The 9,610-nt window shown below is 54.9% G+C and overlaps 1 protein-coding gene across 1 annotated transcript; it reads right to left on the bottom strand.

Annotated features, from left to right (window-relative positions):
- Positions 1–207: 207 nt before the first annotated feature.
- Scn1b (sodium voltage-gated channel beta subunit 1) lies at positions 208–9,610 on the bottom strand. Its single transcript, XM_036182007.1, has 5 exons — positions 9,213–9,610; positions 7,594–7,760; positions 5,980–6,220; positions 1,359–1,500; positions 208–978 (listed from the first exon to the last, which is right to left on the bottom strand). The coding sequence occupies exons 1-5, from the start codon at positions 9,250–9,252 to the stop codon at positions 912–914; spliced, it is 657 nt and encodes a 218-aa protein (XP_036037900.1). The 5' UTR covers positions 9,253–9,610; the 3' UTR covers positions 208–911.

Raw genomic sequence — 9,610 nt, 5'->3', positions numbered from 1 at the left:
CCCAAAGCCACCTCTGGACTCCGGTTCTGACTCTTACCCACTGAAAACAATGACTTCCAGAGCGTCAACCAAGCTCTAAGCACTTCATCAGCCCCTTAAATGTGTCAGAGGCCCTGTGCTTGCAGGGAAGGGGGATTCCCAAGAGACACTTGAGGCCTTGGGACTGGGGCTGAGGGGAGCGGAGGATGCTAATGAAAGCCTAGAGACTCGAGTCCAAGAATCTTTATTTCATGAACAAAAACTACTTCTGTAAAGAGAGAGGAGGCCGAAGAGGCCCTTCCCAAGAGACCACAATTGAAGGCTGGTGAGAGAGGGCGGGTGGGCCAGGGCTAGGAGGTGTCAGAGAGGGAACCCCAGGTCCAGCCGGAGGAAGAGGAGGGGAGATGAGGCCCAGAACCCCCTGCCCACGACTGTCCCTGTCCCGGCCCCCACTCTTGACCCCATCAAGCAGGGCTGGGGCTGGCTGGCCTGGCAGTGCGTGTGGGAAGTGGCCTATGTGCAAATCAGCAAAAAGAAGGGGGCGGAGCCTGCCCCCTCACCTCACCGCCCCCTCCCCCAAACAGGCAGCAAAAGCAGGGTGGGGCGGCCATATTGCTTCACCCATCATGCATGGCGGTGGGAGGGTGGGCGGGAGGCGGTGGGTGAGGTGGGATCAGTCCCTGCCCGCTCCCACCCAGGTGGCTCCAATGCAGGACTGTGAGGTGGGGAGGCCGATGGGCTGACTCCTATTGCCGCGGGGAGGGTCCCCATCAGGGCCTGATCCCCACTGCCAGGAGAGGGTAGCCATCAGGGCTGGTTCTTCCTTGAGGTGAAGCCCAGGGCCGGCAGGGTAAGAAGTGGAGACTTGGAGATCCAGTCCCTGAACCTTCCTGGCTGGCGATGCCCAGACCGGTCCATCAGCCTTACCAGCGCTATTCAGCCACCTGGACGCCTGTACAGTTCTCTTTGCTCTCAGATGTAATGGCCAGGTATTCCGAGCTGTTCAGGGAAAGGCAAGGCACACAGTGACCCTTGGGCCCAACCCTGAACAGAATGGGGTAGCTGAGTCCCTGCCTCAGGCATGCAGGGGTACTGAGACCTGAGAGAGCCATGGGCTGGGCCGAGCGCCCCCTGAGTCTGAATGAGAGGCCTCTCTGTAACTACAGGGCACCTCTGTGACATTCAGGAATCTGTGGAGGCAACCAAAAGACTTGGGTTCGAATCCTGGCTTTGCTGCCTGGCAGAGGTGTGATCCTCCCATTCTCTGGGCTTCCGTTTTCCTCATCTGCAACCAACTACTCTATTCGTCTCTGACACAGACGCGCTGAGTGACAGATGGTACCTGGGTGGCCTCAGCCCTCCTCAGCAGCCCCACTCACGCATTCTCTTGGGCGGCAGCTTCCGTGGCAGCAGCTATCTTCTTGTAGCAGTACACCATCTCCGCCACGAGCCATATGGTCAACACCACAATCAGGACATACATCATGATCTCTGACACAATGGACGCCATGTCTCTGTTGGCTGCAGGGGCCGGGCAGGGTTTAAGGAGATGGCAGAGGCTCCAGGAGACACAACAGCCCCAGAGTGGGACACACTTGCTGTGTAAACACAGGCAAGTGCTCTACCTCTCCCAGGCTGCAGACAAGGTCACTGTGTTGGTTTCTAGAGGCTTACAGTTACTCTGACAGTGGCAAGGTGCTGGAAAGGGCCTAGGGATCGCTGTCAACTTGCTTCCCTGTGGCATTTGTGACATTTAGGAGGGTGCACAGGCTGTGCTGACAGACTGTAACTCGCAAATCAAAAGCCTTGGGGTCACTCTGCCAGCTGTGTGACCTTGGAAAAGTAACTAAGCCTTTCTGAACCTCTGTTACCTCCAACAGCAAAAAACAAACAAAAGACCAGTTTCTCAGGACAGTTCAGCCTGTCAATAACTCTCAGCAAGTGTTCTTATTACTGTTGTAATTGGGGTCACTCTGGGTCTGTTGTTGGGGTTTGAACTGGCTTTGCTCCCCCCCCCCTTGAGACAGGGTATCTCTGCATAGCCCTGGATGTCCTGGACTAGCTCTGTAGATCAAGCTGGCCTTGAACTCACAGAGATCCACCTGCCTCTGCCTCCTGAGTGCTGGGATTAAAGGTGTGCACCACTACCATCTGGCTCTGGCTTTGCTTTTTATTAGTTGTGCAACTGACTCCCCCTCTCTGAGCCCCAGTGCCCCTGTCAGATGAGGACAAAACCACTCAGAGTTGCTGGGCAGAGACAACAGAAGAACACGGAGCATCAGCCAACACTGCTCGGCATTGGCTGTTTTCGGGAAAGCCTCCCCGCTTTCTGCAGCACTGGCCTGCCTCTCCTGCTTCCTTTCATGGGACCTAAATTTAAACTGTAAAGGGAGTGTGTCCAGCCAGAGGACTGGAAAGGAAGGACACTTTGGCACATGTCCTCAGCCGGATTTGGCTGGTGTCCACCCTACATCCCTGGCCCCCTTGGTAGCCTGGACCTCACCCCCCCATGCCCCACCCCTACTGACCAGTGAGGTTTTTCTCTCCTGTGAGCTTTGTGCTTGCCACCCTGCCTGGGCAATGTTGCTCTTTCTGGGTCGGAGGAAGAGAGGGCAGGGTGCAGGGCTGGATGCTTCCCCATTCATTCATTCATTCATTCATTCACTTATCAGCCTTATGCATGCCATAAGTTACCCCTCTCCACCTGACTCTGTGCTAAATTCTCTTTGTTTGAGACAGGACTCCCTATGTAGCCTAAGCTGGCCTCAAACTCACAACCCTCCTGCCTCTGTATTCCAAATGCTGAGAGTTAAGGAATGCCACAACCACATTCCATTGGGTTGTCTTTTCTATCTACAGTCCAGAGAAGGACTCCAAGGCCCAGAGAGGGCTGAATGCTGAGTCAAGGATACACAGCAAGATGGGCTCGGAGCTAGGGCTCCGCCCCAAGCATAACTGTTCAGAGTGCACTGTCGCTGTCCTGTGGCCAAGGTGAGCCCTATAACAGCTGAGGAATGCCCAGGCCATCTCCACCAAACCATGGGGCATCTCAGGAGGAGGAACTGAGGGTCCTCACTTTACAGATGAATTGAGGCCAAGGGAGATCCCATCGAGTCACACAGAGGGGCTGTGGCTCCTTCTGGGTGGCTCTGTGAACACCCCCACCTTTCTGGAGGACTGAAGCCAGACAGAGCCTTACACATGCTGGGTGAGCCACATCCCTTTTTTCATTTTGTGATAGAGTCCTGCCATGTTCCCCAGGCTAGCCTTGAACTCTCTCTACAGCCCAGGCTTCTCTCAGCCTCAGCGTGGATGGCAGACCAGGCCTTTGCCTTCTTAAGACACCAGGGGTTCTCTAAGGCTGCCTGTGGGCCCACACAGCAGCCCTTCTGTGGGCCAGAGTCCTCAGCAGGGTTCAGATTCTCCTACGTGTATTACCACCATCTCCTGTGGTGCCCAGCTGCATCCTGCCACCTTCCACAGCTATCCCGGGAGGGGTCTCCTCAGCCCTTCATCCATCATTCTGCTTTTGGGTGTGATTCCTTGTGTGTTCAGGGGCTACCAGTGGGTGACACCAGGAACCCAGGAGGACAGAGAGTGAGAATAACGAGCAGATCTGGTAGGAGCCAGGTGGGATGGCTCTCATCTCCAGACTCATAGTCCCTGGGAGGCTGAGGCAGAAGTCTCAAACCAGCCTGAGCTGCAGAGAGAGAGGCTGCAGCAAAAAGCCCAGAGCGGGTGCTCAGTCTGCAGAGTGCTTTGCCTAGCATGCACGGAGCCCTGGGTTTGTGCCCCAACACTCAATAAAATGGGCAAAGTGTCACGTCCCTGTAATCCTAGCATGTGGGAGGTACAGGAAGGAGAATCAGGAGTTCAAGGTCATCTTTGGCTATATAGCAAGTTGGTCATTATATTAGCCTGGGTAACATTAGACCTTGTCTTTAAAAGCCCCAAAAGAATATAAATAAAAAATAAAACATTAAAAAACAACAACAACAAAAAAAAAAAACCATAGCCAGTTGCCCATGGTGGTGCATGCCTTTAATCGCAGCATTCAGGAGGCAGAGGCAGGCAGAGCTCTGAGTTTGAGGCCAGCCTGATCTACAGAGTGGGTTCCAGGATAGCCAGGGCCACACAGAGGAACCCTGTGTCTGGGAAAATAAAACAACACTTAAGTTTTTCAGGTGTGGTGACTCACACCTATAATCCCAGCACTAGGGAGGTTGAGGTAGGAGAATTTGTTTGAGTAGAAATGTGAATCTGAGGTTAGCCTGGGCTACATAGTGGATAATGTGTCTCAAAATAAACATTTAAGTAAGTAAATACCAAAAAATAATACAATAATACTATGGCCACCTAGATAGCTCGGCAGATAAAGACACTTGCCGCTAAGCCTGACAACCTGAGTTTGATCCTCAGGGTCCATGTGATGGGAGGAGAGAGAACTGATGCCCACAACTTGACCTCTGACCTCCACATGTGCACCATGGCATGCACATGCCAGACGCCTCTCAGACCAAAGAAATAAAAATATAATAAAAACTTTAAAACAGCAGTACTGTGTGTAAATGGTAAGCAGAAAATGCTAGAATATGCTAGATTATTCTGTAAACATGAGCTCAGCAGAAAGGGCTCTGTGTTCTGAGCACAGTCGCCAGCACAGGCTTTGAGAGTTATAACAGAATGCGGATAAAAGTCAAGCTCTACAGTGGCAGTGCCCTGAGCAAGGACCCATGGGAACAGAGACTGATGGCGCTCTCCAGCTTCCTTGTGAGGCCTGGTTTTGGGGTGGCCTGAGCTCTACTGAACCCCACTCTTACAGGCAAAACTCCACTGTCTGCCCACCACCCACCACACACCCAGCATGGTGACGTCCCCGTGCCTCCCTCAGATGCGCCTCTCACTTGCCTTCTGTACCACTTTGATGAGAAACATAAAAACAGCTAATTATAAAAAGGATCCTGCAGGCTCTGGCTGATGGTGCACGTGAGAAACTGTCTGGGGCTGGGGGCTGTTAACCCAGCAGGGCTGGGTTCCGATCCGACTCAGGTAGGTGACTTGGTTGCAGGATCTCATCTCCCCGAGCCTGGGTCTTTGGGTCCACAGAATGGGGGTGGTGAAGCCTCTCCCTCAGATGCTGGTGGGGGAGTCCAACGGGGACTTTCTAAGAAGCCAGAAGGTCAAGGCACCAGGTTGGAAGATATGAAGTGCTACTGGCCCCTAGGGACCCACTTCCCAGAGTCCTTTACTGCCTCCAGGCTTGGAATAGCTCCCTGACTTTCTAAGACAATAGGACACGGCGGGGGACTCTGGAAAATTCCAACTGATGCTAATCAGAAGATGGTCTACCTGTGGAACATATCTTTAATCTCCCTACTTGGGAGGCAGAGGCAGGCGGATCTTTGTGAGTTTGAGGTCAGCCTGGTCTACAGAGCAAGTTCCAGGACAGCCAGGGCTACACAGAGAAACCCTGTCTCAAAACCCACCTCCTAAAAAAAAAAAAAAGAGGAGTTGGAGGGTATCCTGGGCTACAAAGCAAAACCCTGCCGCAAAACTAAAACATAAGAAGGTTTGAGGAAGAGGTCCAAGGCAGCTAAAAGTAAAATGCTGAGTGCAGAAACACCACAGGGATCTGCTATTCCTATTGGGTCCCCAAAAAGGCCCAAGGCCCACCGTTGTGCGGCCTCACCTGAGAGACACTCCAAGCCACATACAATATTCTCTCTGGTCCCTGGGGACATTCCTGGGTCTCAGAGCTAGAAAGACACCTGTCAGAGGTCACACAGCTTGAGTGCAGCCTGGTGCACACTACTTGTGAGGGGAAAGGCCTGCTCTGACCTCCCATGGGCTGAAGTGCTGAAGATTCCAGAGCCAGAAAGGGGGGTGTTCTTCCCCCTGTGGCTACAGGCTGTTGGCTGGTCTCTGTGTGGCACCAGCCTGTCCCTTCTTGCCATCTGTCCCTCCATCTGGCTTGCCGGAGGGTGACAATGCTCAACTCACCCTTGTCCACCACCTCCAGGTGGATCTTCTTGACGACGCTGGTGTTGTGCTCGTAACTATCAAAGAAGAGGAGACGGTAGACGTGACATTCGTAGTCACCAGAGTGGTTGTAGGTGACATTGGTGATGAAGATGGACAGGTCCTGCAGGTCCTTGGTGCCCCGGCTACCGTTCCACACCACACGGCCCTCAAAACGTTCATCTTCTTCCAGCTGCAGCACCTCGTTTTCATAGCGTAGGATCTTGGGGTGGTTAGTGATGAGTGGGGTATATAAGTCACTGTCTGGGGCTGAAGAGATGGCTCAGCCTTTAAAGGCTAGGCTCACAACCAAAAATAAGTCACTGTCTGGGCCTATCTTCCACAAGCGACCATCAAGACGTCCCCAGTCTGACCCTCCCAAAGATGAATGATGCATATATGGGAGCAACATCTTTTGTATGTTCTTGTGTGTGTGTGTGTGTGTGTGTGTGTGTGTGTGTGTGTGTGTGTGTGTGTTTCTAGCATTGTAACCTTTGAACATGCTAGGCAGGGGCTCTACCACTGAGCCACACCTCCAGCCCCTCACTGGGGATTCTAGGCAGGTGCTCTACCACTGAGCCACACCCTAGCCCCTCACTGGGGGATTTTTGGCAAGAGCTCTATTGCTAAGCCCTGCCCCAGCTCCGTATTGGTGGGTTTCAGACAAATGCTCTCTCATTGAACTATTGAGCTATGTCCCCAGCCCCAGCTCAGACATCTTGACTTTGGGCAGTGAGGAATCAAGGAGGTTGAGATCTCACCTTGGACCATAGCAGCTTCTGACTGTCCTAGCCCCAAGCCACATATACATACACAATTCCACAGTCTGAAGCTCTGCCTGGCCTCTGCAGCCCCTTCCTCTCTTTCTCTCCCAGCCACCAGTCTCCATCAGGCACAGCCTCCCTCATACACAGACACATTTCAAAGATGCACACAGTGTGAAGCCTTGCTCTTTGATTTTGCTCTCTGACCCACCCAAGACATTTTTGCTGGTGCCACATAATTCCAGTGACATTTTTTCACTACCTGCCATATGCCAGCTGCATCAGCTCATTTAGCCTTCCCGCAGACCTAGCAGGTAAAGGTGCTTGTCACCACACTGATAGCCCGAGTTCCAGCCCTAGACCCCATGTGGTGGAATAGAGTAGACCTCTGCAAGTTGTGCTCTGCTGTCCACACATGCCATGGCACGCATGCATGCGTGCACTCATGTACGAACACACACACACACACACACACACACACACACACACGTGATATAAAAAAAAAAATGAGGCAGAGACCATGGCCCCTCACTGTTACAGGACCCATGCTCAGTGACTTGCCTAAGGTGAGTGGGGATTTAAATCCAGGTCACCCATCATATCCACATCTTCATCATTAGTAAAGCACTCACACAAGCTAAGTGCCCGTAATCCCAGAAGCTGAGGCAGGAGGATTGCCAAGAGTTAGAGCCCAGACTGAACTACTTAGCAACACCCTGTCTCAATAGCACTAAAAGCAATACTGAAAAGCAAGCAAACAAACAACCTTGAGATCCAGCACTGTGGGCTCCATTCCCCCGGATGCCAGCCCAGTCCAGGCACCCCCACACACCTTGACAAATTCCTCTGTCCCCTTCTGGCGGAAGGTCCACTCCGTGAAGGTCTCGGCGCTGGTCTCACTGCGACGCTTACAGGAGATGCACAGGATTTTGAAGGTCTTCCCATACACGGCCTCAGTCTCGGAGTCCACCTCCACGCAGCCCCCCCAGGCTGAGGACACTGCGCACACAGCGGGCTCCAGTCAGAGAGGCACCTGCCACCCTAGGTGACAGCAAGCTCGCTGCCCCACAGAAAGCAACTGTCTCCTTTTTAGCATTTTCACAAATACTGGATGCCAAGCCGCTCCCCGATTCTCACTCTCTGTGTGACCTTGACAAGTCACCCATCTTCTGGGAGCCTCAGTTTCCCCCACCCTTACCTCCTCTTCCCTTCCCCTGCCTGTTAGCTAGAAGAAATTGTATCTTTGTTCCCTGTAGTTGCTAGGTAGAATATGCACCTCGAAGGTCCCAGGAAACACGATGTCCTTGTGGGGAGTAACTCTACCGAAGTGCCCTGGTCCCCAGAGGGCCACAGCCTTCTAGGCAGTAGCTCTAGTATTCCATGTCAGTCCCACCATGAAACTGGTCTGCAGAACCAGCCATGGGTTGAGAGATGGGAAGGCTGGCTGAGGGGGGCTCACTCCAGCCCTGCCGTCTTTAGCCTCTGCAATCCACCCCTCTCCATCTTCACCACCCGGCCCTGTTCCCGTTTCCCCCAGACTCCCTCACGTCAAGACCTTCACCCCAAGTTAAAAGTTCTTTACTGCCTCAGGGTCTTTGCTGCATCACTGGGTTCCTGGCCCTCGGGTCCTTCCTTCACCTCATTACCTGCCACTCTCACCTCTACCTCTCACTAGCTGATGAAGTCATGTCTCCGACTCCAGCTCTGGGTCTCTCCCTTGTCCCCCAACCTCCTGATCTCTCTTAGTCTTCAGGGCTTCTGGCTCGCCTTCCCTGCTGCCACAGTCTCCCCCATATTTATTTCTTCTAGGGGTGTCTGAAGGTCCCAGCATGGACGTGTCCCTCACTCCGTCTTCCCATCATTGTAGAACTCACCATTACTATTGCTGTTACTGTTTTAAACTCCATCTGGCAGGCATTCTGTCCCTGGGGCTGCCTCTCTATCTCCATCCCCTCCAGGTCCCTCCAGATCTTTCCACCTCTCCCAAGTTTCTCTGTCCCTGGCTCCGGCTCTTAACTCGCTCGCTCCAATGTCCCTATCTGCCTCGGTCTCTCGGTTTATTCCCACGTCCAGGGCATACCTGGAGTCTTCCCTCGGTATCCATCCCTCCGGGTTTGTCTCTCCGGGCCCCAGTCCCCGGGCGCCGCCTCCCCCCACCCCTCACGCGGCTGTGGGTGTCACATTGCATCCTGCGGGGCTCTGGAGCAGCTGACTCCGCGTCTCCTCGCCCCCGGCCCGGCGCCCGCAGACCTACCTGCGTGCCAAGTGCCCCCAACTCCGCCCCGCCCCGAGAATCCCCTGCAGCTCCAAGATCCTCTCGTGTCGTCCGGGGTCCCGCGACCCTAGCGACCTCGCACCGCGCACAACTTCCCAGGCAGAGACTTGGCGAGCTCCTGGGTGGGCGGGGGGCATCCCGAGCGCAGATGGCGCGTGTCCCCCAGCAGCACTCACCCAGCGCCGCGCCCACCACGAGGGCCAGCAGCGTCCCCATGGCCGCGCAGGGCGGCGGGTGCTCAGAGCGCGGCGACAGGCGATGGGGCCCGGAGGAGACTGGCCCGGGCGCGGGCGCGGGCGCGGCAGCTGCGGCTGGGGGGGCGCGCCCCCCCGCTCCAGTTACCGCCAGGGGCCCAGCCCCGGGGCCGGGAGAGCGGGCATCCCCGCCGCGCGGCGGGAGGCTCTGGATGCTGCGTGCGCTCGCGCCACAGGGCGCATCCAGGCTGCGGTGACCCCTGCCTGGTTCCGGACGCAGCTCGGGAGCTGGTTGTCGGGCTCTTGGCTCTGGGGCGCGGACCAAGGGCTCCTGCGCACTGCAGCGGCGGCCCGGGAGGGAGGAGGGAGTCGGAGGAGGG

This window comes from Onychomys torridus, chromosome 1 (assembly GCF_903995425.1).
Source record: "Onychomys torridus chromosome 1, mOncTor1.1, whole genome shotgun sequence".
In the NCBI taxonomy this organism is placed as follows: domain Eukaryota; kingdom Metazoa; phylum Chordata; class Mammalia; order Rodentia; family Cricetidae; genus Onychomys; species Onychomys torridus.
Note: the sequence above shows the minus strand (reverse complement) of the source record. Positions and strands in the feature narration are given on the sequence as shown.